The following is a 23,364-nucleotide window of genomic DNA, read 5'->3' as shown; positions in this document are numbered from 1 at the left end:
AATTAAGGAGATCAAAGAGACAGGACAACCAAATGCAATGCAGACACACTGCCTGAATCCTGGGTTTCTTAAAACACACACACACACACACACACACACAAATACTATAAAGCAGGGGTCCCCAGACCAGTCCATGGCCTGTTAGGAGCCGGGCCACACAGTAGGAGGTGAGGTGAGCAGCAAGCATTACTGCCTGAGCTCCTCCCCCTGTCAGATCAGCAGCAGCATCAGATTCTCACAGGAGGGCAAACCCTATTGTGAACCCTGCCTGCGAGGGATCTAGGTTGCAAGTTGCACTCTCCTTACGTCCCTAATGCCAAAAAGGTTGGGGACTGCTGCTATAAACAGCATTTTGGGAACAAGAGAGGAAATTACAATATAAACTATAGGCGAGATAATTTTAAATCTGTATTCTATTTGTTGGAGTGATTTTACAAAGACATTTTGGGGCAAACTGGAGCAATTCTAATACAGACTAGATATTAGATTCTACTATAGAATTACTGTTAGTCTCACAGCTGTTGATCATGGCACTGTGGTTATATGGAAGTCTTTTCAAGAGAGGCTTAATGAAATATTTAGGGGTAGAATGTCACAATGACTACACACAAACAGTTCCATGCAGCAAACAGTTCAAACAACTTGCATGCAAATAGTTCAGGAAAAAAATAGATATGTAACAAGGTTTATATTCGTAAAATATTTGCCAAAACCCTAAGAACTGATCAGTTTGGGTGGTAGTTATTTGGGTGTTCACTGCAATATTCTTTCCACTTTCTGTTTGAAGTTCTTCAATATGAACGTGAAAGGGAACAATACTTCCCTTTGGGTTCCGGATGAATTATTAAAACGCCACAGATCAATGCTCCTGCGTTAACTCTTCCCTCCTGCTCACCTTTTTTCCTGCTCTTGCTTTATTTTCATCTGTCTGACTCATAGTGGCTTCTGGCAATGCTTGGGCTTTTTCTTTGAACAGATCTCCTTCTTCGTCACCAAAGATATTGGCAGTGGATTGGACTTTGCCTTTAAAAATACCAAGGCATAAAATTACACTAATATCAAACATCCTATCATAAAATTCATAGATTAAAAAATTCTTCTCTCCTGAAGAATAAATATAAAAAGTTATGTTGTTTCTTGATTAGTTATACAGAAATAGTAAGTGAAACTATACTCTTCCCTTGGAATTTTTCAAAGAGCATAGTAACAGCTCAGTTGAAAAACAGAACAGATAGTTTAACCACGTGGGTGACATGCTTATCCAAGCAGACATCACCTGTGCTTAGAGTAGCTTGGACTGGCTTACATGGTGAAGAGAGACCTAGAGGAAGAAAGATCATTTAAGAGGGCCACCAAGTTACTCATCTAAGGAATCTGAGAAATGAGGGCTTGGCTCCTGCTTTAAAAAAATCAAACTGTACAAAAGCAGATAAAAGCAAATACTGAAATCCCCTCATAATCCCACCGGTCTACTCAAACAAGATGGACTTTGGGAACAGCTCAGCATACATGCTTCTAATTCCCCCAAAGAATGTACTAATGAATTAACTTTAGTTATTTATGTGTTTTCCATTTAATGTACCTATAAAATCTTCCCAAGTCAACAAGCGTAGACCCTTTCAACAGTTGTACTATATTCCACTGAATAGAAGGGCCATAGCTTACCCTACTGATGACTATTTTCACCACCATAAGCACCGCTGTACCAAATGGGGCATGTGTTGCTGAAATGAGGTCACTGACTCATGAATGTCCGAAGAGAATAGCAGTTGTCAAAGAAAGCAGCACCAATTTACTAGTGATTCTAAATCAATTCTCAAAGATATCCACTAAGTGAGAGCCCTGGGGAGCTACAAAAAGCACTACTAACTTCACTCACTGTCAACTTCACTGAGACCTGCGTGCATTCTGTATCCATTTGTACTCTTTCTAGATTAACTAGGCTATCGTTTTCCCTCACACTTCGGCTTCCATCCTTACTTTCTACATCTAACGTTTGAAAAGGAGAGTGAGTCCAGACAGTCTGCTTCTAAATATATTCAGTTCCATCTATTCCTATGCCATCCTTTTTTATTTTTTCAACTTGCTGAAAATCTTGTGCACCTTAGGGAGCTACCTTTCTTTTCCAGAAAAGCAGTCAACGAATCTGTCTTGCTATTCCAAGTGTGATCTACAGACCATGAAGCTTGCTGGAAATGTAAATTCTCAGGCCCCACCCTGGACCTACTGAATCAGAATCTTCATTTTGACAAAAGCCTCTGGGAGATTCATCTGCACATTTAAAAACAAATGATTTACAGGAATGACTTCAGGAACACAGGACTTACATTTAAGAGGAAAAGGAAGGAGAAGGCCAAAGTGGCCAAGGGGATGAAAACCCCATCATCTGAGGAAAGACCAAGGCCACCCGAGCGTTTTGGCAGAGAGAAGAGAAGCTGGGAACTAAACGGCCAGCATGCAACATGTAGCTCATGTAATTAACTAAGGTCGGCTGGAAGAAAGTATGATTAAAACTTTACAATACAAAAGGTCAGAACTGGAAATTGCAAGCAAAAATTATAGGGAAAAGGATTTCCACTCTCTATAAGGAAAATAATCATAGTAATCAGCTTATAGAGCAGAAAAGATTGGTTCACAAAACAGACCTCCCAGGCACCACACCTATGTAAGTACAGACACAACAGCTCAATGACAGGAATGCTGGAGAAGGGATTCTGGTACTATAAGAGATACAAAACTAGGGGAGCTTAAGTCCTTTTTAGGCAACATTCTTTTTCTGGCTGAAGTCCCAGAAACAGAGGCGGGAGCAGGTACCTGTTTTGGAAGGTTTGCTGCGGGGTGCCGAGAAAAAGTCGTCGTCATCATCATCATCATCAAAGAGGCCAGTGGGAGGGGGAACGTAGGGGCCTTTCCTTGGAGTGGGCTGCTCAGGCTTCTCGGGCTCCTTCAGTGATGGAACGGAGGCAGCACCAAACACATCCGTGTCTCCTGTGGGCGGAGGGACAAGACAGCCACAGCTGTGAGCCAGTGTGCGCCTGCTGGATTTACAGAAAATAATTATCACCCACCAAGAACTTCTCATTTCAGTTAATCCACAAAGTGCGTTAACGGGGCCAGATAGCCTCTATCCATTACTGCTACAGAACATCTCACCATGGAGAATCACCAGGTCATTCATACACAAAAAAGTCCAAGGCCACTGAGCTCTAGGAGAATAAGAGCTAACATCAGTAAATGAGCTCTTTCTATAAGCTGCTCAAAGCCCTTTGAAGCTCCCAGGTGCTTTCTCGTCCCCAGCCAGGCTTTAGAAGATAATTTTGAAAATGAAAAAACAGTATTTGTACAGTTTTTAGAAAACAAACCTTAGGTTATGTTACCTAAAAATACAGAAACGGCTCCTGCTGGGATTTTCTTTCCAGGTTTGGATGAGGAAGACTCTAGAATGAGAAAGCAAGTGATAACCATTTCACAAGGGAAATAACTTTTCTTGCTATTTTCTTCCTGAAACGTGTGCAGTGTAACACACAGCTACTACCAGACCTTTTGAAACTAATTTTTCCTGAACAAGCCATCTTAAAATTCTTTAGTATTTTCCTCTCTACCGATGTCAGGACATTTTTCTTGGGATTAACAAAATCTGAGCTGTGACTCCAAAGGAAGAGCATGCTGACTGTGATCAAGTCACAGCAGTGGGTCAGCAGGGGGACACCAAGGGAGGTGGTGAACACAGCTGGCAGAGGCAGGGACAGAACGACCAGGGCTCCCCCAAAGAGTTCCAGCTCTACCCATTCCAGTTGGATGAGAATGAACAAGTAAAAAAGAACCGCAAAAAGGTGAGTCGTCAGTAAAAAAATATAGACAGTAAGAGCAAAGGGGGGAACCAAGCAAGTCACTGATGCCAAAACGTGGACAGCAGAAAGCAGAGCAGAGCCAGGCTAGCAGCCCACACAGCAAGCACAAGGAGTGGCCTCCAAGGCCCAGCTCTGATGTGGGTGCTGGGAAGGCTCGGCACTTAGAATCACTAATTTCCAAGTCCGGAGAACTACCACAAACCTATTGAGTAACATTTGTATGTTAAAAAATATATTTGTATTTGTGTTTTTAAAAAACTGCACAAATGGGACAGGTGCAGTGGCTCATGCCTGTATCCCCAGCATTTTGCGAGGCCGAGGTGGGTGATAACTTAAGGACAGGAGTTTAAGACCCGCCTGTCCAACTGTCCAACATGGTGAAACCCTGTCTCTACTAAAAATACCAAAAAAAAAAAAAAAAAACTGCACAGAAGATTTTAATGCACACTGCGTTGGGGAATTACTGGTCTCCAACTTTTATAGAGAATGTTAAAAATGTTTCTTGAAATTAAACTTCATTCAATGAAAACCATCCTCTACACTGCTCTAGGGTACTTTTCTTGTCTGACTTTTTATGAGTTCTCTCCTAACAAACAGGCAGGACTGTGATACAGGTTTACAGATGGTACTCTGTTTTTTCCAAGACATCAATTAGTGAAGATGAATTACTTTCAATTGGACCAAGGTAAAAACAACAGCTTCCTGCTTAACACAGAAACGAGGCTTGGGAACAACCCTGGGGTTCCATCTCCTAGTGAGAAGGAACTCTGCACACCGAGACGCAGCTGACCAGCCCCAGCTTACCCTCCTTAACAGAGCCTCCAGCTGGCCGATCCTGGGGGGCTTCCATGAAGAGGTCACTCTGGTTGTAATAAGGTATATGACAAAGAATTTAAAAAACCAGGAGAAAGCATAGCTGCATTTGAGGATTTCTAAGGAAAAGTAACCCACAAGATTTAAAGCTACATATTTACTACTCTGTCAGAAAATCAGTTGCAAAGTGATAACTACGGTAAAATCAGATCCTAAAATAATTTAGGCCTGTCCAGGAATTAAAAACAAACACGGAAGACAACAGATAAGGCAAGAAACAATCACCTAGTAAATTATTCACATTAACACGTGCACATCTTCTCCTCACCTAACAAAGGATAGAAGGATATGGTATTTTTCACTCAGTGATTCTTAATTCAAAATGTCCCAAAATATGAAACCAGAAGCAACTTCCAACTGAGCTGTTTTTCCCCCAGTAAACAAACAAAGCCTATTTCTTCCCTGCGGACCCCCGACACAGCTAGCTGCAGGGAGTGTTGCTGGGTACCATGGACTCACCTCCTCGTCCTCATCATCAAAGAGCCCCTTGCCCCCACTGAACAGGCCGCCTCGAGAGCCAAATGGCGAGAAGTCCTCGTCGGTCAGCTTGGGGGGTGCGAATAAGTTATCCTCTTCATCTAGCAAACAGAAAGCAGTGTTTTGCAGAGAGCATTAAAGATGGGTCTAGAACTCAAATTCCCGGGTTGGCATCTGCAACGTCTCCAAACTAGCATGGAGTTTATCTGACCCTATTTAACAAAGCGTGAGGCAGTCTGACGAATTTCACACTAAACCCCTGGCACAGTCCACTGACACACTCAAAAGGTTCTCTGGGCCTCCACTCTCAAGTCTGTCAATGTCTGCAGCAGACAGCATTCATTCTCTAGGTCAGCACCCTGGATCTAGATTTACCCTGAAGCAAGCATTCAGGTCAGATGTCACATTCAAGACCCATTTCCCCACAAATCTGGGGGAAGGAAGGGCAGACTAAACAAAGGGATCTGCAGACTGACACAGGGACAAGTGAAATGTAATGGACATGGCTGTTCAATAGGAAAAGGCCTGGTGTACCCTTTACTGAAAACAAAAGCTAGAGATCCCTAAGTTTCTATACTTCTAAAGAATTCTAGAAAGACAAGAAATGATTGCTGTAAAATCTAATAAATCAAATCTCTACAGGAATTTTTACCCCACACCCACATCTCCTCCCAGCACTCCAAAACATGCCTTCCGAGGCTTTTGTTTGTTTTTGAGACCGAGTCTCGCACTGTCACCCAGGCTGGAATGCAGTGGCATGATCAAGGCTCACTGCAACCTCTGCCTCCGAGGTTCAAACGATTCTCCTGCCTCAGACTCCCAAGTAGCTGGGACTACAGGCACCTGCCACCATGCCAAGCTAATTTTTTGTATTTTTAGTAGAAACGGGGTTTCACTATGTTGGTCAGGCTGGTCTTAAACTCCTGACCTCGTGATCCGGCCGCCTCGGCCTCCCAAAGCACTGGGATTACAGGCGTGAGCCACTGCGCCCAGCCCAGGGGCTTTAGCAAAGTAAATGGAGACAGACCCACTTGTCAGAGGGAAAACAGCATGTAAAGCAGTACTTTATGATTTATGTAAGCAACAATCTTGAGTCAAAGGGCTCCTAAAATAACAAAATTGAGGGAAAAGGCCCACCGTCTGAAGGAGTTCTTCTTTCCTTCTTCTCTTTGAGTGTCTTCCGAGGTTTTGCTTCTCCTGAGGATAAGGCTTGAAGAATAGTTCACAGTTTTAATAGTACTAAGTCCTCCCTCAGTATACACATCCTGGTTCTTTCCACATCTGTCATCCTCATAACTCACAGCTAAGAGCAAGACATCTGCCTTTCATCTCAGCTCCACTAGAGCACTGAACCCCCTGCCCTGCCCACAGTGGGCACTCAAGAGCCTCTCTGTACGGCAGAAGGCTTCTGCTTTCATACCAGGCTCATGTGCATAACAGGATTGTATTTGTTGAAGGAATTATTATGTTATCTTTCTACTCTGTTATATAACTAGAATATGCTATGTAGCACATTCTTATTTGTTCAAAATATAGGAGTAAATATTCAGACAGGAATTCTTAAGTTGTTACCCATGGTTCTCTGGTTTCCATTAATCCCCTGAAATTATATGTAAAGTGTTATCTACATGTGTACATGTACGTTTTTCTTGTGGGTCCACAGTGTTTAGTTATCAAAAGGAGTCCATTAACCAAAAAAGGAATAAGCGCTACAATTTAAGCCTCTTCTGCCATAGTGATTACTAATAAAAAGGGAAATCCGCCTTTGATGAAGCCAGCAGAGGGCCCTGCACTACCCCTCCCCGACTCCCCGTCAGTGCGTCTGGGGCTCACTTGTAGGCTCCTCATCCACTCGGCCCACGGCATCCCCCTTGATGCGGGCAGCCAGCTCATCAGCAAACGATGTAGGTCTGCTTCTTTTCTACAGCAGGAGAAATCAAAAGAATTGCTTTTTTGTAACAAACTAGTACACTTCAAGTTTGGACATCTAACAACGTTGTGTATACAAGAGCAAAGAAATTGAACTGAGGAGAAAACAGTTTAATTAAATGAATTTAAACATATATACCCTACACAGCTCACCCAAGGAACAGGACTCATAAAATGTTCCTTCAAAGGGAGATGCTCTTTATTTCCTTATTTTTTTAATACTTCACTTTAATACTTAAAAATCCAAATAAGAAAGTAAGAAAAAAGTGCAGGGGCAGAGAGACAGGACCACTACAGTCTTCAAACTCTGGAACCAGACATATTCTGAATGATCTGACTCATAAAACCATAATATCTGGACAAGAAAGTGGTACTTGTGAGGCAATTTGAGAAGGTTGCCATTATTTTCCAAAGTGGAAATGAAATGACAAATATGCAAAAATGAGAGAGGTACAAAGTAAGTGACAATAAAAGAAACAAGTCATTGGTTCTAAAACCCTGCCAAGGGATAGCAACTCCAGTCTTCCTTACAGGTCTAGTATTTTCTTCAATGTCCTCAATATCTTCCTCCTCCTTCTCGGAGTCAACGAAAAGGTCACAGCCATCATCATCCTCTTCCTCATCACTCATTTGTGTGGTGTGCTAAGAGTATAAAATACCAAATTAGAACTACTAGTTATTAAGCTAAAGAGATACTGTCAGCCTTTAGGCTCCTCCTTCAAAAAGGTAACAGCTTTTAAAAATAATAATCATAATCATGATGCAGCAAGTCATGAAGCAAAAGATGTGCTGGAACAAATAATACACAAGATTTACTTCGAATCTAAATTAAAAAAAAATATATATATATATATACACACACACATATATATACACACACACATTTTTGAGATGGAGTCTTGCTCTGTCACCCCGTCTGGAGTGCATCAGCGTGATCTCGACTCACTGCAACCTCCGCCTCCTAGGTTCAAGCCATTCTCCTGCCTCAGCCCTCTGAGTAGCTGGGCTTACAGGTGCCTGCCACCACGCCTGGCTAATTTTTGTATTTTTGTAGAGAGAGGGTTTCACCATGTTAGCCAGGCTGGTCTCAAACTCCTGACCTCAGGTGATCTGACCGCCTTGGCTTCCCAAAACACTGGGATTACAGGCATGAGCCACCGCGCACAGCCTTTTACTAGAGAAATATAAACAAAATCAGCATAGTCTTACCTTAGTAAGAATACTGAATAATAGTTAAAAAGTAAAAGCTGTAACAATTAGCAGAATAACAAATCCAGGATGATACCACGCCCCCTCTGCAAACACGACAGCATTTCTATGGAAACAGATGTATTTATGAAAGCAAAGAAACGGACTTGGAAAGATATGCTCCCAGAGCACGATCCCAGTTACCTCTGAAGAGTATGCAGCGAAGGAAAGGACTAGAAGGCTCAAACTTAGCCTTATCTGTTAAGTTCTAATTTTTCCAAAGGTACACACTACTATGCATAATTTAAAAATTTTTTTCTCAATGTCTGAATCAACGAACTGTGCCAGGCAAGTTACTAAAAGCACTTTATTATCTAATTTAATCCTTACAACTTTGAGGTTAGCTGCAGCACACAAAACCAACCTGTTGCATAAGCTAGTGCTTTTACTCACTATACTGTACTGTATTCGAAAAACTGTTTGTGGCTCGGCGTGGTGGCTCACGCCTGTAATCCCAACACTGTGGGAGGCTGAGGCAGGTGTATCACCTGAGGTCAGCAGTTCGACACCAGCCTGGCCAACATGGCGATACCCTGTCTCCACTAAAAATATAAAAACTAGCTGGGCATGGTGGCGCATGCCTATAATCCCAGCTACACGGGAGGCTGAGGCACAAGAATCACTTGAACCCAGGAGGTGGAGGTTGTAGTGAGCCAAGATCGTGCCACTGCACTCCAACCTGGGTAACAGAGAGAGACTCCATCTCAAAAAAAAAAAAAAAAAGAAAGAAAAGAAAAACTCTTTGTATTTACAGATCTTAATAGGAAATTCCACAGAAACAAATATCCTGTGAAGACTGATCATTAAAATTATAAAGATCAACATTTATGAATACAACCAGGAAAATACAGTACCAACCAGAAAGTGTAAAATCCATCATTTGATAGTTAAACATTTTTGTGAAAAAAATATTTCCCAGTTATGAAATTCAAATGCAAATTTTTAACTAAAAAATATTTAATCACCCCACTGATGAGACTGTAGGAGAATCAACATGCATAATACTTAATGGAGAATGTCCACCAGACATTAAGTTATTAACGTAAGTCTATACCACCTTATTCTGAAGAAACAGTTCACAGAAGCAAAGGATTTCTATATATAAAAATATTGGCTGGGCATGGTGGCTCATACCTGTAATCCCAGTACTCTGGGAGGGTGAGGTGGGCAGACTGCCTGAGCTCAAGACCAGCCTGGAAAACATGGGAAGACCCCGACTCCACTAAAAATACAAAAAATTAGCTGGGCATGGTGTCACACACCTGTAGTCCCAGCTACTCAGGGAGGCTGAGGGATGAGAATTGCTTAACCCTTTAGGCGGAGACTGCATTGAACTGAGATCACACCACTGCACTCCAGCCTAGGCAACAGAGCGAGACTCTGTCTCAAAAAAAAAAAAAAAAAAAAAAAAGAAAAAAGAAAAAGAAAATACTGAATACATTATCACATCAAAAGTACAACTCTAGAAATAAACTCTTTCCCTTACACATTTAGAGACCATGACAGTATCATATTCAGTATGTTTAAAAGTATAGAAATTTACAATGCAAACTGCAAAGGCTATTTTGCAGGTGTGGTGGCTCATGCCTGTAATCCCAGCACTTTGGGAGGCCAAGGTGGGTGGATTACCTGAGGTCAGAAGTTCAAGATCACTCTGGCCAACATGGTGAAACCCCATCTCTACTAAAAATACAAAAAAAATAGTCGAGCATGGTGGTGGGCACCTGTAATGCCAGCTACTTGGGAGGCTGAGGCAGAAGAATTGTTTGAACCCAGGAGGCGGAGTTTGCAGGGAGCTGAGATCATGCCACTGCACTCCAGCCCGGACAACAGGAGCAAAACTCCATCTCAAAAAATAAATAAATAAATAAATAAGGAAATATTTATAAAATGTTAACATAAAACGGCAGAAAATAAACGATGCACACTGTGATAAGAATATGCCCTTAGACAAATATTCAAAAATTAAGATAACTGTGCTAAGACAGTAGGATCAAAGTTTTCATCTTGTGAATATTCATTAATGTTACTGCTAGATTGTCTCCAATTTTAAAACAGAAGAGGGACTCATGCAAAGTAGTTCAGTTTGGGTAACTGAGTCTTTTTTTAGAGGCTGTTTTCTAATTTTGTTTTTTACTTCTTTGTTTTCTAAGAAAAATAAACTATAAAGCAAAATTGAAAAAAAAATATACAAAGGAGGTAGTTAGCCTAAATACATGAAATGCTTAAAGGAAAATAAATTGTATACATGAAAAAAATCCTTACTTTGTCATAAATCATTCCAAAGTAATTTTAGTATATATACTATGCTTCAATTAAAATGTAAAAACGAAGTCACTTGAATACAAGAGCCTTACCCGGTTTTGATCATTGTCACTATGATTGGCAAAATCTTCGTCTGACTCCTTTTGGGGGAAAAAAAGGCTTTGTTGTTAAACAGACTTTACCCAGAAGCACAGAAATGATTTCAGGTCTAAGTCTCTGGGGCGGGCTGATTCTATGTCAAGTGGAGAAAAAGCTCTGACACTCTGTCTCTTTGTACTGACTACTGGTCACTTTAAGTATCACGGTGCAGATAAGCTGGGTAGCTGGCAATATTGTGAAGGGTTGTTCCAGTTAACATGTAATTTTTGTGGTTCACTTAAATGCCTCTGACAATTTGTTCACATCACCTGCACTTTCAACTCTTGCCTTTGGGTTTAAAGTAAGAGTTGCACATTTAACTAAATTACTGAAAGTCAGTTTGTGTTATTTTACATTTCGGACTATACTGTCTCTACTTCCTCTCATTAGGGTAACTACTTCATTAGCTCCAAGAAGGGAACATCAATATTTGCTAACAGCAGCTTGGTAAAGTGCTACATCGGTGGCTAAAAGCAAGGGATTCCGCTAATGAGCACTGCTTTTGTTATACGAAGGTACTTAAGAAAAGCTTATTTCCAGCTGTTAGGTTTTTCTTTGGAGGACTGGAAGAAGGGCAGGGGAGGGAGAGTGCAGAAAGCGGGACCAATGGGAAGAGAAAAGCACACACACAACACTGTCTCCTTTCGGAAATCCCATACTTGAGGACTCTCCTGCAACATGGATGTGTCCCCTGCAATAACGAATATCCCATCTAAAGAACAACTACAGATTCAACTGTAGTCAAGTCCCACAACCTCAAACTCTAGGCAAGGGAATGAGATTATGCTCTGTGGACATGAAGGCGCTAGAGGCAGCAGCAAAATAGAATGTAAGTGGTTGCTTTCAGTATATCCTGCTCTAGGTTTTATGGTTTACAAAAATTCTAAATGTAGATTTTTTTTCCTTAGAATTATTTAAAGACAGAATATACTCTAAGACTATATCCTAGGAAGAGATTCCACCAAAACATCTAAGTTGCCCTTCTCAAAAATACATTGGGTGAAAGAGATATTTGGTGGTAAGGTAGGAGAGAGGATAATAGTGAAAGAGATTAAAGCAGCTTTCCTTATTATTGTACATAAGACAAAAAGGAAATCTAACCCTTGGGAAAAAATGATCAGAATGTGGCTTCTATCACTGTTAAAAGCTTTACAGAAGCAGATCACGAATTCACAGTTATGCTATTTACTCAGCCTGCTAGGCCCATCTTAAGTTTGCTGCCCACTGTGACCTGGTCATACCAAACAGCCCTTACCTCCTCTTCTTTCTCTTCCTCAGTGTCCACAATGCTGCCACGATCACTGCCCACAGAGCCTTCTGTTGAGAAGAGAGACAAGGGTCACCACACCAATATTCACAAGAAAATGTCCTTAGCTCAAAATCACAAACCACCACACAACAGCATCACAGAGATCTTGATAAAACCATCTATACCCACTTACTGGAATCGAAAGTGTCTTCATTATGGTGAGGAATTACATATTTATGTAGTCTTGAAGTATCTCCCTCCCAAAAAATTATTCATTACAAATAAAAAAAAGACTTGCTTGTACTCTTTAAAGGTGTCAAGGTCATAAAAAGCAAAGAAAGGCTGAGAAATGGCATCAGACTAAAACATAACTGGAGATTTGACAACTAAATGTGGTGGCTGGTCCTGGATTGAGTCCTGGACCAGAGAACAAAAGAGAGAGACTGAAAAGGGCGTCACTGGGACAAATGGCAAAATGTGAACATAGCAGCAGACTGGATGATACCCTTATGTCCAGGAAAATATCCTGGCTTTGTAATTCTACTGTGGTTACACAAGAGATGTCCTTGTTCTTAGAAAACACACACAGAGGATCACCTGAGGTCAGGAGTTCAAGACCAACCTGCCCAACATGGTAAAACCTCATCTCTACTAAAAATACAAAAATTAGCCAGGCGTGGTGGCGGGTGCCTGTAATCCCAGCTACTCAGGAGGCTGATGTAGAATTGCTTGAACCCAGGAGGCGGAGGTTGCAGTGAGCCAAGATCAGGCCATTGTACTCCAGCCTGGGTGACCAGAAGAAACTCCGGCTCAAAAAAAAAAAAAAAAAGAAAAAGAAAAAGAGCCGGGTCCAGTGGCTCATGCCTATAATCCCAGCACTTTGGGAGGCCAAGGCAGGTGGATCATGCGGTCAGGAGTTCAAGACCAGCCTGGCCAATATGGTGAAACCCCGTCTCTACTAAAAATACAAAAATTGGCCAGGCGTGGTGGTGCACACCTGTGGTCCCAGCTACTCAGGAGGCTGAGGCAGAAAAATCGCTTAAACCTGGGAGGCCGAGGTTGCAGTGAGCTAAGATCGTACCACTGCACTCCAGCCTGGGCGACAAAGCAAGACTCCGTCTCAAAAAAAAAAAAAAAAAAAAAAAAGAAAAGAAAAGAAAAAAAGAACACACAGAGAAACATTTAGAAGTAACACGGCATGAGCATGATGTCTCCCTAATAGGTTCAAGACAAAATATTATGTATATGTAAAGAACAATAAAACAAATGTGGTGAAATATTAACTGGTAAACCCAGGTGAAGGGTATATGAGAGTTCTTTGAACTATTCTTGAAACTTTAATGTAAAATTTGAAATTATTTTAAAATAAAAAATAAATGTAAAGGAACAAAAGTACTTGGTGAAGAAAAGTACCTTCACTGGACAGCTCTCCAAGACCTACATCTTCTTGTTCCATGAACGGCTTTGACCCGATGAGATATGGCAAAGGACGATCAATGTATAGATCCTGTACATCATGAAAGGAATAAACTATCAAATGTTTCAGCTGAAAACAAACTTACATGTGCCACCTGATACCCTGTTCCATCTGACTATCCTAAACAAGCTACATAACGAAGGTGAATAAGAAACACAGCAGGACTAAAAGTTAAAAAAAAAATTACGTTTTTCACTGATTTTTTTAAAAAGTCAAATCCTAGGTAAAGATGCCAAGGAGGTAAGGCCGGACACCATGGCTCACGCCTGTAATCCCAGCACTTCAGGAAGCTGAGGCGGGTGAATCACCTGAGGTCAGGAGTTTGAAACCAGCCTGGCCAACATGGCGAAACCCCGTCTCTACTAAAAACACAAAAAAATTAGCCACGCAAGTTGGCGGGCACCTGTCATCCCAGCTACTCGGGAGGCTGAGGCAGGAGAATCACTTGAACCCAGGAAACAGAGGTTGCAGTGAGCTGAGATAGCGCCACTGCACTCTAGCCTGGGCAACAAGAGCGAAACTCTATCTCAAAAAAAAAAAAAACATGCTGAAGTAAAGCTGAATCACACAGAATCTCCCTCCCCAAGGGCCTAATTAACAAAACTTAACAAAAATGGCAAAAGCCTACCAAAAGTTTATCAGCAGCAAGCAAACAGGGAAAAGGGTACAACCTCCTATTATAAGGTCCAAGAGGAGGACCAAGGAAAGAAACTGAACATTCTGGCGAGCCGTCCTCTAAAAAGATAGTACTAATGAGATTATATATATATATATAAAAAATTATATATATATAAAATTTATATATATATATAAACATAAAGATAGATTAGGCCGGGCAATCTCATGCCTGCAATCCCAGCACTTTGGGAGGCTGAGGCAGGTGGATCACTTGAGGTCAGGAGTTTGAGACCAGCCTGGCCAACATGGTAAAACCCAGTATCTACCGAAAATACAAAAAATTAGCCAGGTGTGGTGGTGCACACCTGTAATCCCAGTTACTCAGGAGACTGAGACAGGAGAATCTCTTGAACCCAGGAGGTAGAGGTTGCAGTGAGTCAACATCACATCACTGCACTCCAGCCTGGGCAACAAGAGCGAAACTCTGTCTCAAAAAAAAAAAAAAAAAAATTGTAACCCAAGAAACAGAAGAACAATACCCCCTAATGGTTCCACACTGTTGAATTTAGAAAAGTGAAGTTGGTAAAATAAGACCAGATGAGAAAACAGAGTGAGGTGCAGGAGACTGTGGCCCCAACAGCACATGCTGGAGATCTGCCCATGTCAGCCATCTTCTCCTGTCAGTCCCACACCAAACGCACGTTAAAAATTTAGGGTCGGTCGGTTGCAGTGGCTCCCACCTGTAATCCCAGTACTTTGGGAGGCTGAGGTGGGTGGATCGCTTGAGGTCAGGAGTTCAAGACCAGCCTGGTCATCATGGTGAAACCTCATCTCTACTAAAAAATACAAAAATAAGCCAGGTGTCGTGGCGCACGCCTGTAATCCCAGCTACTTGGAAGGCTGAGGCAGGAGAATTGCTTGAACCCAGGAGACAAGCTGCAGTGAGCCGAGATTGCACCACCGCACTCCAGCCTGGGCAACAAGAGTGAAACTGTCTCAAAAAAAAAAAAAAAAAGGGTCAAGGGTCAAGAAAGTGCTCCACTCTTGTACAGCCTCCTACCTCCACTGCTGAAGGAAATGCTGTCCCCTGTGAGGCACTGCCCTTCGGCAATGATCTCTCTTCCTTGTCAAAGGACCCTGGGTCAGGGGAGAATAATTCTGATGCTTCACACAACAGAAAGATTGGGAAGGTTAATGTAAAGGTTCAATGACGTCACAGCAACCAATGGAGTATAAGGCAAAGACAGCGTGAATTTGGACTAATTCTCACTGACTCAGAAGACATCCCCAGATCCTCCTACAAAAGAAAAGTGTACCTCCACAACTTTCTCTGCCAGGGGAAAAAAAAGAGAGAAAGTGCTATCTGTCTTGGAAGTATCACATGTGGTCCAGGCAACACATTTCCCAGAGTCCACTGCTGAATTTTAAAGACATACAGTGAAAATCCAAGCAGCAAGTGTACGGGTCAGTGCCAAATGATCTGCTTCAATTTGGTGTGACTCAGCAAAGCTCAAACTGGATGAGAAATGTTCAGCTAAAGAATGACTAGAAGAGTTTTGTTCAGGCCAGGTGCGGTGGCTCATGTCTGTAATCCCAGCACTTTGGAAGGCCAAGGCAGCGGATCACCTGAGGTCAGGAGTTCAAGACCAGCCTGGCCAACATGGTGAAACCCTGTCTATACTAAAACTACAAAAATTAGCTGGGTATGGTGGTGGGTGCCTGTAGTCCCAGTTACTAGGGAGGCTGGGGCAGGAGAATCGCTTGAACCCAGGAGGCGGAGGTTGCAGTGAGCTGAGATTGCACCACACACTCTAGCCTAGAGGACAGAGTGAAACTACGTCTCAAAAAAAAAAAAAAAAAAAAGAGTTTGGTTCCGTGGCATGTTTTAATTCGGAAGGCTTTATGTGTCACAAGGCCTCTTCCTATAAATCACCGTGGTAACTTCGTGTTCACTACTGAGAGACTCTGTGTTGCCCCAGTTATCTCTCTGAACAACGTGGAAGAAAGTCTTAGTCAAGCAACCAACACTCACTAGGCTATGAAGGAGCCTGGACATGAATGCTCACAGCAGCTTCATTTGTATTTAATAATTGCCCAAACCGGAAACAACCCAAATGCCTTTCAGCTCTTCTGCAGTCTTCCTTAGTCCAAGCTACATAATTTCAGGTTCCCAACACTCTATCTCTCTTGAGCCTCCCCACCCTTCAAACCCCAATTCAAATATCATCTTTGCCCCAAAGTTCCAGCTGGAAGTCAGTTCTCTCTCAGGGGATTTACAATGGTTACTCATATGAATGTCTCCTCACTCCCACCAAACTGCAACACACACCTTGAGAGTAGAGGCCATGCTCTGCATCTTTGCACCCCCAACTTGACATGTTGCCTTGCACCTCACAAGTACTCCATCAGTGCTCGGGTAAAGTGTCTTTCTGGTGGAGTCAATGTGACACTACTAAATGACATACTCACATCCCAGAGGTTAAGTCCATCACTTACTAATCGTGTGCCCAAGTAACACAGCCCAAACATAACAGGTGTGCAATAAATATTTAAGTTGAATGTCTTCACCTTTGGTTCAAGGATCAGTTCCACTCGCCCATTAGCATCATCTTCCTCAGAGTCTGAGTTTCCTGCTTTGATATCAAGTTGCTCAAAGGCACTGTCCAATACTTGTAAGCCATAGTTCACAGCCTCCTGGACTTTAGGAATGAGATCCACTTCTTTCTGCTCCCGAGTCTTCTCCTACAAAATAAATACCGTGCAATATGGATCTCCAACATACTGATAACCACCCCAAGAGAATACTGTGAATGTTCTCTAAAGCCTAGCCTCAAGCTCCAAAAAAACTTATTTAAAAATGTTAACAAAGTCAAATTCTGCTGAATGCCTTGACACAGACTTTGGAGTAAGACTGCAAGTTTTAAATCCCAAGTTTGCACCTTTCTGGACATGCATCAAACTACCCAAGGTTCCAGAGCTCCAGGGTCATTGTCTACAAAAGCAGAGGTGCAACTACTGTGTGGAGAAGTATCCTAACAGTGAATGCACGCTGTTTCCCCACTGCTGGAGGGCCTAGACTCTCAGACTCACCATGACTATCCCACAAGCCCTGGTTATCCCTTGGGTAATTTTAGGTGTTAAGACTTAGAAGGAAGGTCACAGAGGTCTCATTTTTCAATTACCAGTTTAAAAAGACAAAAAAAAAAAAAATCGGACAATTACAATTATTTTATAAATCTGTTCTACATCAAAAGGGGTCATTTTCATCTCTGGTGTATTCTGTGAATACCCTACAACAATGCCCCACTCAAGAAAAAAGGTTTGTTCATATCCCCAACAGGCTGAGAATCTCCCTCAGGTGTCCTCTTCCTGCAACAGCAGCTCTCAGTGGCAGTCCCTGCAGACACAAGTGTGCCGTTGTGAGAAATACCGAAAAATATTTAGCGTCATTTCCACCCCCTCACAAATATTCTAGAAGGTTGTTCTGAGGGCCAAAGGCAAAAAAAACTTTATGAGTATTTTAGTCTTTTATCTCAAGTACTGAAGTCTTTCCAACTGAACTTTTTTTATCTTGGTTGTGTATTTTTCTACTTGGATATGCTTGATTCTGAGTTGAATAGCTAATATTGTACTGAGTTTGTGAAAATGTGTATGAAATATATAGCGGTTTTTAAAAATAGTTCACTAAATACCTATCACCTTCAAATTAAACCCTGAATTGGTATAACCAGATACTACTGCACTTAAATGGCTAGCAAATCCTTGAGTTCTATTAAAAATAAAACAATCTGCTGGGCATGGTAGCTCATGCCTGTAATCCTAGCACTTTGGGAGGCCAAGGCGAGCAGATCACTTGAGGTCAGGAGTTTGAGACGAGCCTGGCCAACATGGCGAAACCCTGTCTCTACATAAATACAAAAAAATTAGCCAGTGAGGTGGTGGCACACGTCTGTAGTACCAGCTACTCAGGAGGCTGAGCCAGGAGAATCACTTGCACCCAGGAGGCAGAGGTTGCAGTGAGCCGATTATGTGCCACTGCACTCCAGCCCGGGCGACAGAGAGCCCCCATCTCAAAAAAAATTTTTTTTTAAATAAAAAATAAAATAAAATAACTTTTTTTTTTTTTTTTAATGCTGGCAACAGGCAAAACGATAGCTGGTTTCGAATACCCTTTTCCTAGTCTAACAGCTTCATCTGTTACAAGTAATAATTGCTGACAAAGCGCCAGCCTTCACAGGTAATCCATATTTTCTGAATAAATGAGAACAAATTCAAAGCTACTCCAATAATAAACTTATTCACAGTCCATGTGCCTTCCTGAGTGGAAGAAAAAGGAATCTCCGCTGGAGTGCTAAGAAGTCAGTGTGACCCAGAACCTCTTAAGCTATGTTTTGGGCTCTGGTGTGGGGACCTCAGGAAGAAGGTTGGTCCATCTGTAATTCAGGAAGCCACAGGAAAAAAATGACCTCTGTGACCCTCCAAATCTGTAACATTTACTATCTGGCCCTTTACAGAAGAAGTTTGCTGACTTCTACTCTAGTCTTATACCAGAATTCAAGGATTTGATCTCTGTATTAGTTAATACACTACATTTCAGAAACAAAAGAAAGAATCCCCTCTTAGGCTGCTGTCAGGAGGAGTCCCTCCCTTTCCCACGCCCGCCCACCATCCCCCAGCTCCCACAAAACACATCGATCTCCATCACACTTTTCAAAGTCAGAAACTCAGCTGAAGAGTGATTTCATACAAGTACCTGCTCTGTTTTTTCTGCCTCAGCCTTGAGTACTGGCTCCTCCACTTCTTCATCGTATACACGCTAAATATAGAAGCAAACTCAATGTTAAAAGGTCAGCATCTCATTGGACATAAATCACAATATAAGAATTAAACGCGAAGTAACTAAGGACAAAGATGGGGAAGGAGATGGTTATTCAACAAAGGGCTGAGACTACTACTAGTGGGTGTCCGTAACAGTGGGTCATGGACAAACAACAAAGAGTAGTCCATTCACCAAAAAAAAAAAAAAAAAAAAAATTTAAATACAAATGACTAGGAAACATGATGAAACTTTAACCTCATTGTAAACCAAGAGCTGCAAAAACAGTATGATATCAGTTTTCACACCTTTTCATTTAACTTAATAATGTTGATGGGCAATGATACAGTATTCTCGCCCCAGGTTACGGAGAATGTTAACTGGTATAATTTATTAACTAGGAAACAAGAACTTTAGGATTTTGAACAAGTAAAATGGTAAAGGCAAAACTTATTTTCATTCAGTTGCTTAAAATGGTTGATAAATGTTTATTATCCCATTTGTATGAAAGCAGAGAGAAAAATCTACCACTGACTTGCCAGAAAGGCTGAGCACTTAACTGACCCTGAGAGCATGGGTAGGCAAGACTCTCTTTTCCAGAACAGACCCACTGCTCTGCCAGATCACTGTGATTCTTGGTTTTTAAAATTATTTTTATGTTTTAAAAACTATCAAAGTACAACACGCATGTTATAAAAAGTCAGTATAGGCCAGGTGCAGTGGCTCATGCCTGTAAGCCCAGCACTCTTGGAGACTGAGGCGAGGGGATCACTTGAGCTTACGAGTTCAAGACCAGCCTCGGCAACATAGTGCGACCTCATCTCTACAAAAAATAGAAAAATTAGCCAGGTGTGGTGGTGCGCACCTGTAATTCCAGCTACTTGTGGGGCTGAGTCAGGAGAAACTCTTGAGCTTGGGAGGTAAAGGCTGCAGTAAGCCCTGATCGAACCACTGCACTCCAGCTTGGATAACAAAGTGAGACCCTATCTCAAAACTAAAATGAAATGAAATTAAAATTTCTTAAGAAGAAAGAAATAAAAAGTCAATATAAATGAACTGATGAAAATCTTCTGGCATTAGTGGTTGTGATTATAAAACTTTATGAGTACACTAAAAACCACCAAACTGTATACTTTTTAAAGGAGTGAATTTTATGGTATGTGAATTCTATCTCAATTTTTAAAATTTTAAGTCAATATAAAGGCACATGTAAAAGAGACATATTTTAAACTAGTTCCCTCCCTACCCCCAGCTTGATCCTTGGAATACCCAATTTAAGCCTGGTGTGTATGCTCGTTTCCTGAGCCTCTTAACACAAATATAAGCAAACACGTGCACATATTTAGAGCTCTCCTACCCTTCCTGCTTATTTATTTATTTATTTAGAGACAGAGTCTAGCTCTGTCACCCAAGCTGGAGTGCAGTGGCACGATCTTGGCTCACTGCAACCTCCACCTCCCAGGCTCAAACGATTCTTTTGCCTCAGCCTCTTGAGTAGTTGGGATTACAGGCGCGTACCACCATGCCCAGCTAATTTGTTTTTGCCTTTTTTTTTTTTGAGACGGAGTCTTGCTCTGTCACCCAGGCTGGAGTGCAGTAGCGCCATCTTGGCTCACTGCAAGGTCCACCTCCTGTGTTCATGCCATTCTCCTGCCTCAGCCTCCCCGCCACCAAATCCAGCTAATTTTTTTTTGTATTTTTAGTAGAGATGGGGTTTCACCGTGTTAGCCAGGATGGTCTTGATCTCCTGACCTCGTGATCCACCCGCCTCAGCCTCCCAAAGTGCTGGGATTACAGGTGTGAGCCACCGTGCCTGGCCTGCATTTTTTTTTTTTCAGTAGAGAGGGGGTTTCACCATGTTGGCCAGGCTGGTATCAAACTCCTTGACCTCAAGTGACCCGTCAGCCTTGGCCTCCCAAAGTGCTGGGATTACAGGTGTGAGCCACTGTGCCTGGCTGAAACTGGTTATTTATTTATTCTTTTTACCTAGAGAGGGATTTTACCTAGAGAGGGAATAAATAAATCTTAATAGCCATTACCAGATTCTATGCACAAATGTGTAGAATTCCCTGTCACCAGCAGCATACTCAAGTGCCCATTACCCAAATCTTTGCCAGCAATGGCTCCTGTCCACTCATCTTTAAGTATCTGCCAATCTGATCAATGTTGTTTTTAAATGATCATATCCTCTAACCCAACATTCTACTTCTTGAAATTTAGCTCCAATGAAAATTATCATAAATGCAAACATCAGAATGTTTATGGTATCATGATTTCCAGCAGAAAGTCACAAATACCAAATTTATAATTCTATGCAATTCAAATCAAATGCTAATAAAATATTCTGTGGCACAATATAGTAAGATAATCCTGCCGGGGGCAGTGGCTAACACCTGTAATCCCAGCACTTTGGGAGGCTCATGCCTGTAATCCCAGCACTTTGGGAGACTCTCGCCTATAATCCCAGCACTTTGGGGTCACCTGCCATCAGCAGTTTGAGACTAGCCTGGCCAACATGGCAAAACCCCATCTTTACTAAAAATATAAAAATTAGCTGGGTGTGGTGGCGGGCGCCTGTAATCCCAGCTACTCAGGAGGCTGAGGCAGGAGAATCGCTTAAACTTGGGAGGCGGAGGTTGCAGTGAGCCAAGATAGCGCAATTGCACTCCAGTCTGGGCAATAAGACTGAAACTTCATCTCGAAAAAAATAAGTAAGTAAAAGATAATCCTCAAATTCACACAGAAAAGTAAAAAGCCAAAGACTGATAACCATGACAATTCTGAATAAAGAGAATATGGGGACTTGCCCTAATAAGACATCAGAAATCTGCAGTATTTAAGATTATGATACTGGCAGATAGCAGACAAACAAAACAAACAGTAGAGGACAGAAATAGACCCACAATTCCATGGAGGCCTGATTTTATTTTCACATAAACACACACAAACATTCATACGTAATAGTCAATGAGGAAAAGAACAACTACACAATAAAGGTTATCTATAAGGGATAAAAATGAAATCTCTTCTCTAGGGAAAAAGAATAAAAAGTTAGCCAGGCATGGTGGTGAACACCTGTGGTCCCAGCCAGCTATTCGGGAGGCTGAGGTAGGAGGACGGCTTGAGCCCAGGAGTTTGAGGCTGCAGTGAGCTGTTTGCACCACTGAACTCCAATCTGGGCAATAGAGGGAGATCCTGTCTCAAAAATAAAAAAAGAATAAAAAGGCAGAGATACCAAGGAATCCCCACCCAAAATGATTAGAGTCAAGGACAAATATGCGGGGTTGGCACCTTTCAAGCAAACGTGGCAAAATATGAAACTACTGATGCTAGGTGCTACATTTTCTTAGCACTTGTGGTTTCTCTCTGAAGTTTACTATTTATTTATGAAACATTTATGTTATTTATGAAACATTTCATAAATATTGGGAGATTAAATAAATTATGATATGGTTTAAGAACAAAAAAATTAAGTTCACAAAAGTCTCAAAGACGGGTTAAATAAGTTCACATTAAGAAAAAAAGTAGGCTGCAAATGCAAATACACACACACACATACAGTCATCTAGAAAAAGTTAAAGTTAAAAAACAAAACAAGAACAGAAAGAAATACACTGAAAAGTTCAATGGTTGGTTAATTTGGAATAGCTGATTTTTTGTAGGTTCAATTTATTTATTTATTTATTATTATTATTTTTTGAGATGGGAGTCTCGCTCTGTCGCCCTGGCTGAAGTGCAGTGGCGCGATCTCGGTTCACTGCAAGCTCCGCCTCCCTGGTTCACGCCATTCTCCTGCCTCAGCCTCCCGAGTAGCTGGGACTACAGGCACCTGCCACTATGCCTGGCTAATTTTTCTGTATTTTTTAGTAGAGACAGGGTTTCACCATGTTAGCCAGGATGGTCTTGATCTCCTGACCTCGTGATCCACCCATCTCGGCCTCCCAAAGTGCTGGGATCACAGGTGTGAGCCACCACGCCCAGCCTACTGTAGGTTCAATTCTTTTAAGCCTGACATCTGCATGGGAAATGGAATTAGACTATATGTACTAAACATTGGGAGTCTCCCCTTCAGCTGAGGAAATTTCACATGATTTTTCTTTTTCTTACTTTTCCTAATTGCTCTATAGATCAGAAATCACTTTGGTAATTTTCAAAGTCAGGACCCCAAAAAGGTAAGTAAATCTCAAAAGTGAGACTTTAAGACCTGGCAGCTACCAAGGTCACCTAGCAGCAGCCTGCAGCTAGAAAGCCAAACACGACATCTAAGAAACCTAAACCCATGGTACCTAAAGCCCATGGGGTCTTTTCAGGGTGAGCAGGACTATGCAGTCTCAAGTACTTTATATCCAGCAGATAACCAATGCTAACTTCTTTTATCCTCACCTGCTAAACTCATAGCTTCATGTGTTTTGTGATCAATTTA

General features: G+C 41.7%; 1 protein-coding gene across 11 annotated transcripts in view; it reads right to left on the bottom strand.

The window, feature by feature from the left end:
• Positions 1–23,364, bottom strand: part of LOC719082 (WASH complex subunit 2A) — a 64,687-nt gene that overhangs the window by 34,840 nt on the left and 6,483 nt on the right. For 9 of the 11 annotated variants that reach the window (XR_013398032.1, XR_013398033.1, XR_013398034.1 and 6 more), the window contains exons 4-16: positions 18,879–18,941; positions 16,694–16,867; positions 13,444–13,537; positions 12,037–12,098; positions 10,736–10,783; positions 7,662–7,772; positions 7,035–7,122; positions 6,339–6,410; positions 5,184–5,302; positions 4,656–4,713; positions 3,378–3,437; positions 2,815–2,988; positions 896–1,023 (exon numbers count right to left, since the gene is read on the bottom strand). Coding sequence is in view for 8 of the 11 variants with exons in the window: in XM_028826307.2 (XP_028682140.2) it covers positions 896–1,023; positions 2,815–2,988; positions 3,378–3,437; positions 4,656–4,713; positions 5,184–5,302; positions 6,339–6,410; positions 7,035–7,122; positions 7,662–7,772; positions 10,736–10,783; positions 12,037–12,098; positions 13,444–13,537; positions 16,694–16,867; positions 18,879–18,941 (1,251 nt within the window). In the remaining 3 variants the exon portion in view is untranslated. The remainder of the gene's footprint in view (positions 1–895; positions 1,024–2,814; positions 2,989–3,377; positions 3,438–4,655; positions 4,714–5,183; positions 5,303–6,338; positions 6,411–7,034; positions 7,123–7,661; positions 7,773–10,735; positions 10,784–12,036; positions 12,099–13,443; positions 13,538–16,693; positions 16,868–18,878; positions 18,942–23,364) is intronic. The other 2 variants (XM_028826308.2, XM_077946362.1) reach the window with 1 other exon arrangement.

Source organism: Macaca mulatta, chromosome 9 (assembly GCF_049350105.2).
Source record: "Macaca mulatta isolate MMU2019108-1 chromosome 9, T2T-MMU8v2.0, whole genome shotgun sequence".
NCBI lineage: Eukaryota > Metazoa > Chordata > Mammalia > Primates > Cercopithecidae > Macaca > Macaca mulatta.
The sequence above is the reverse complement of the archived record's forward strand: the minus strand, read 5'-3'. Positions and strand labels throughout refer to the sequence as shown.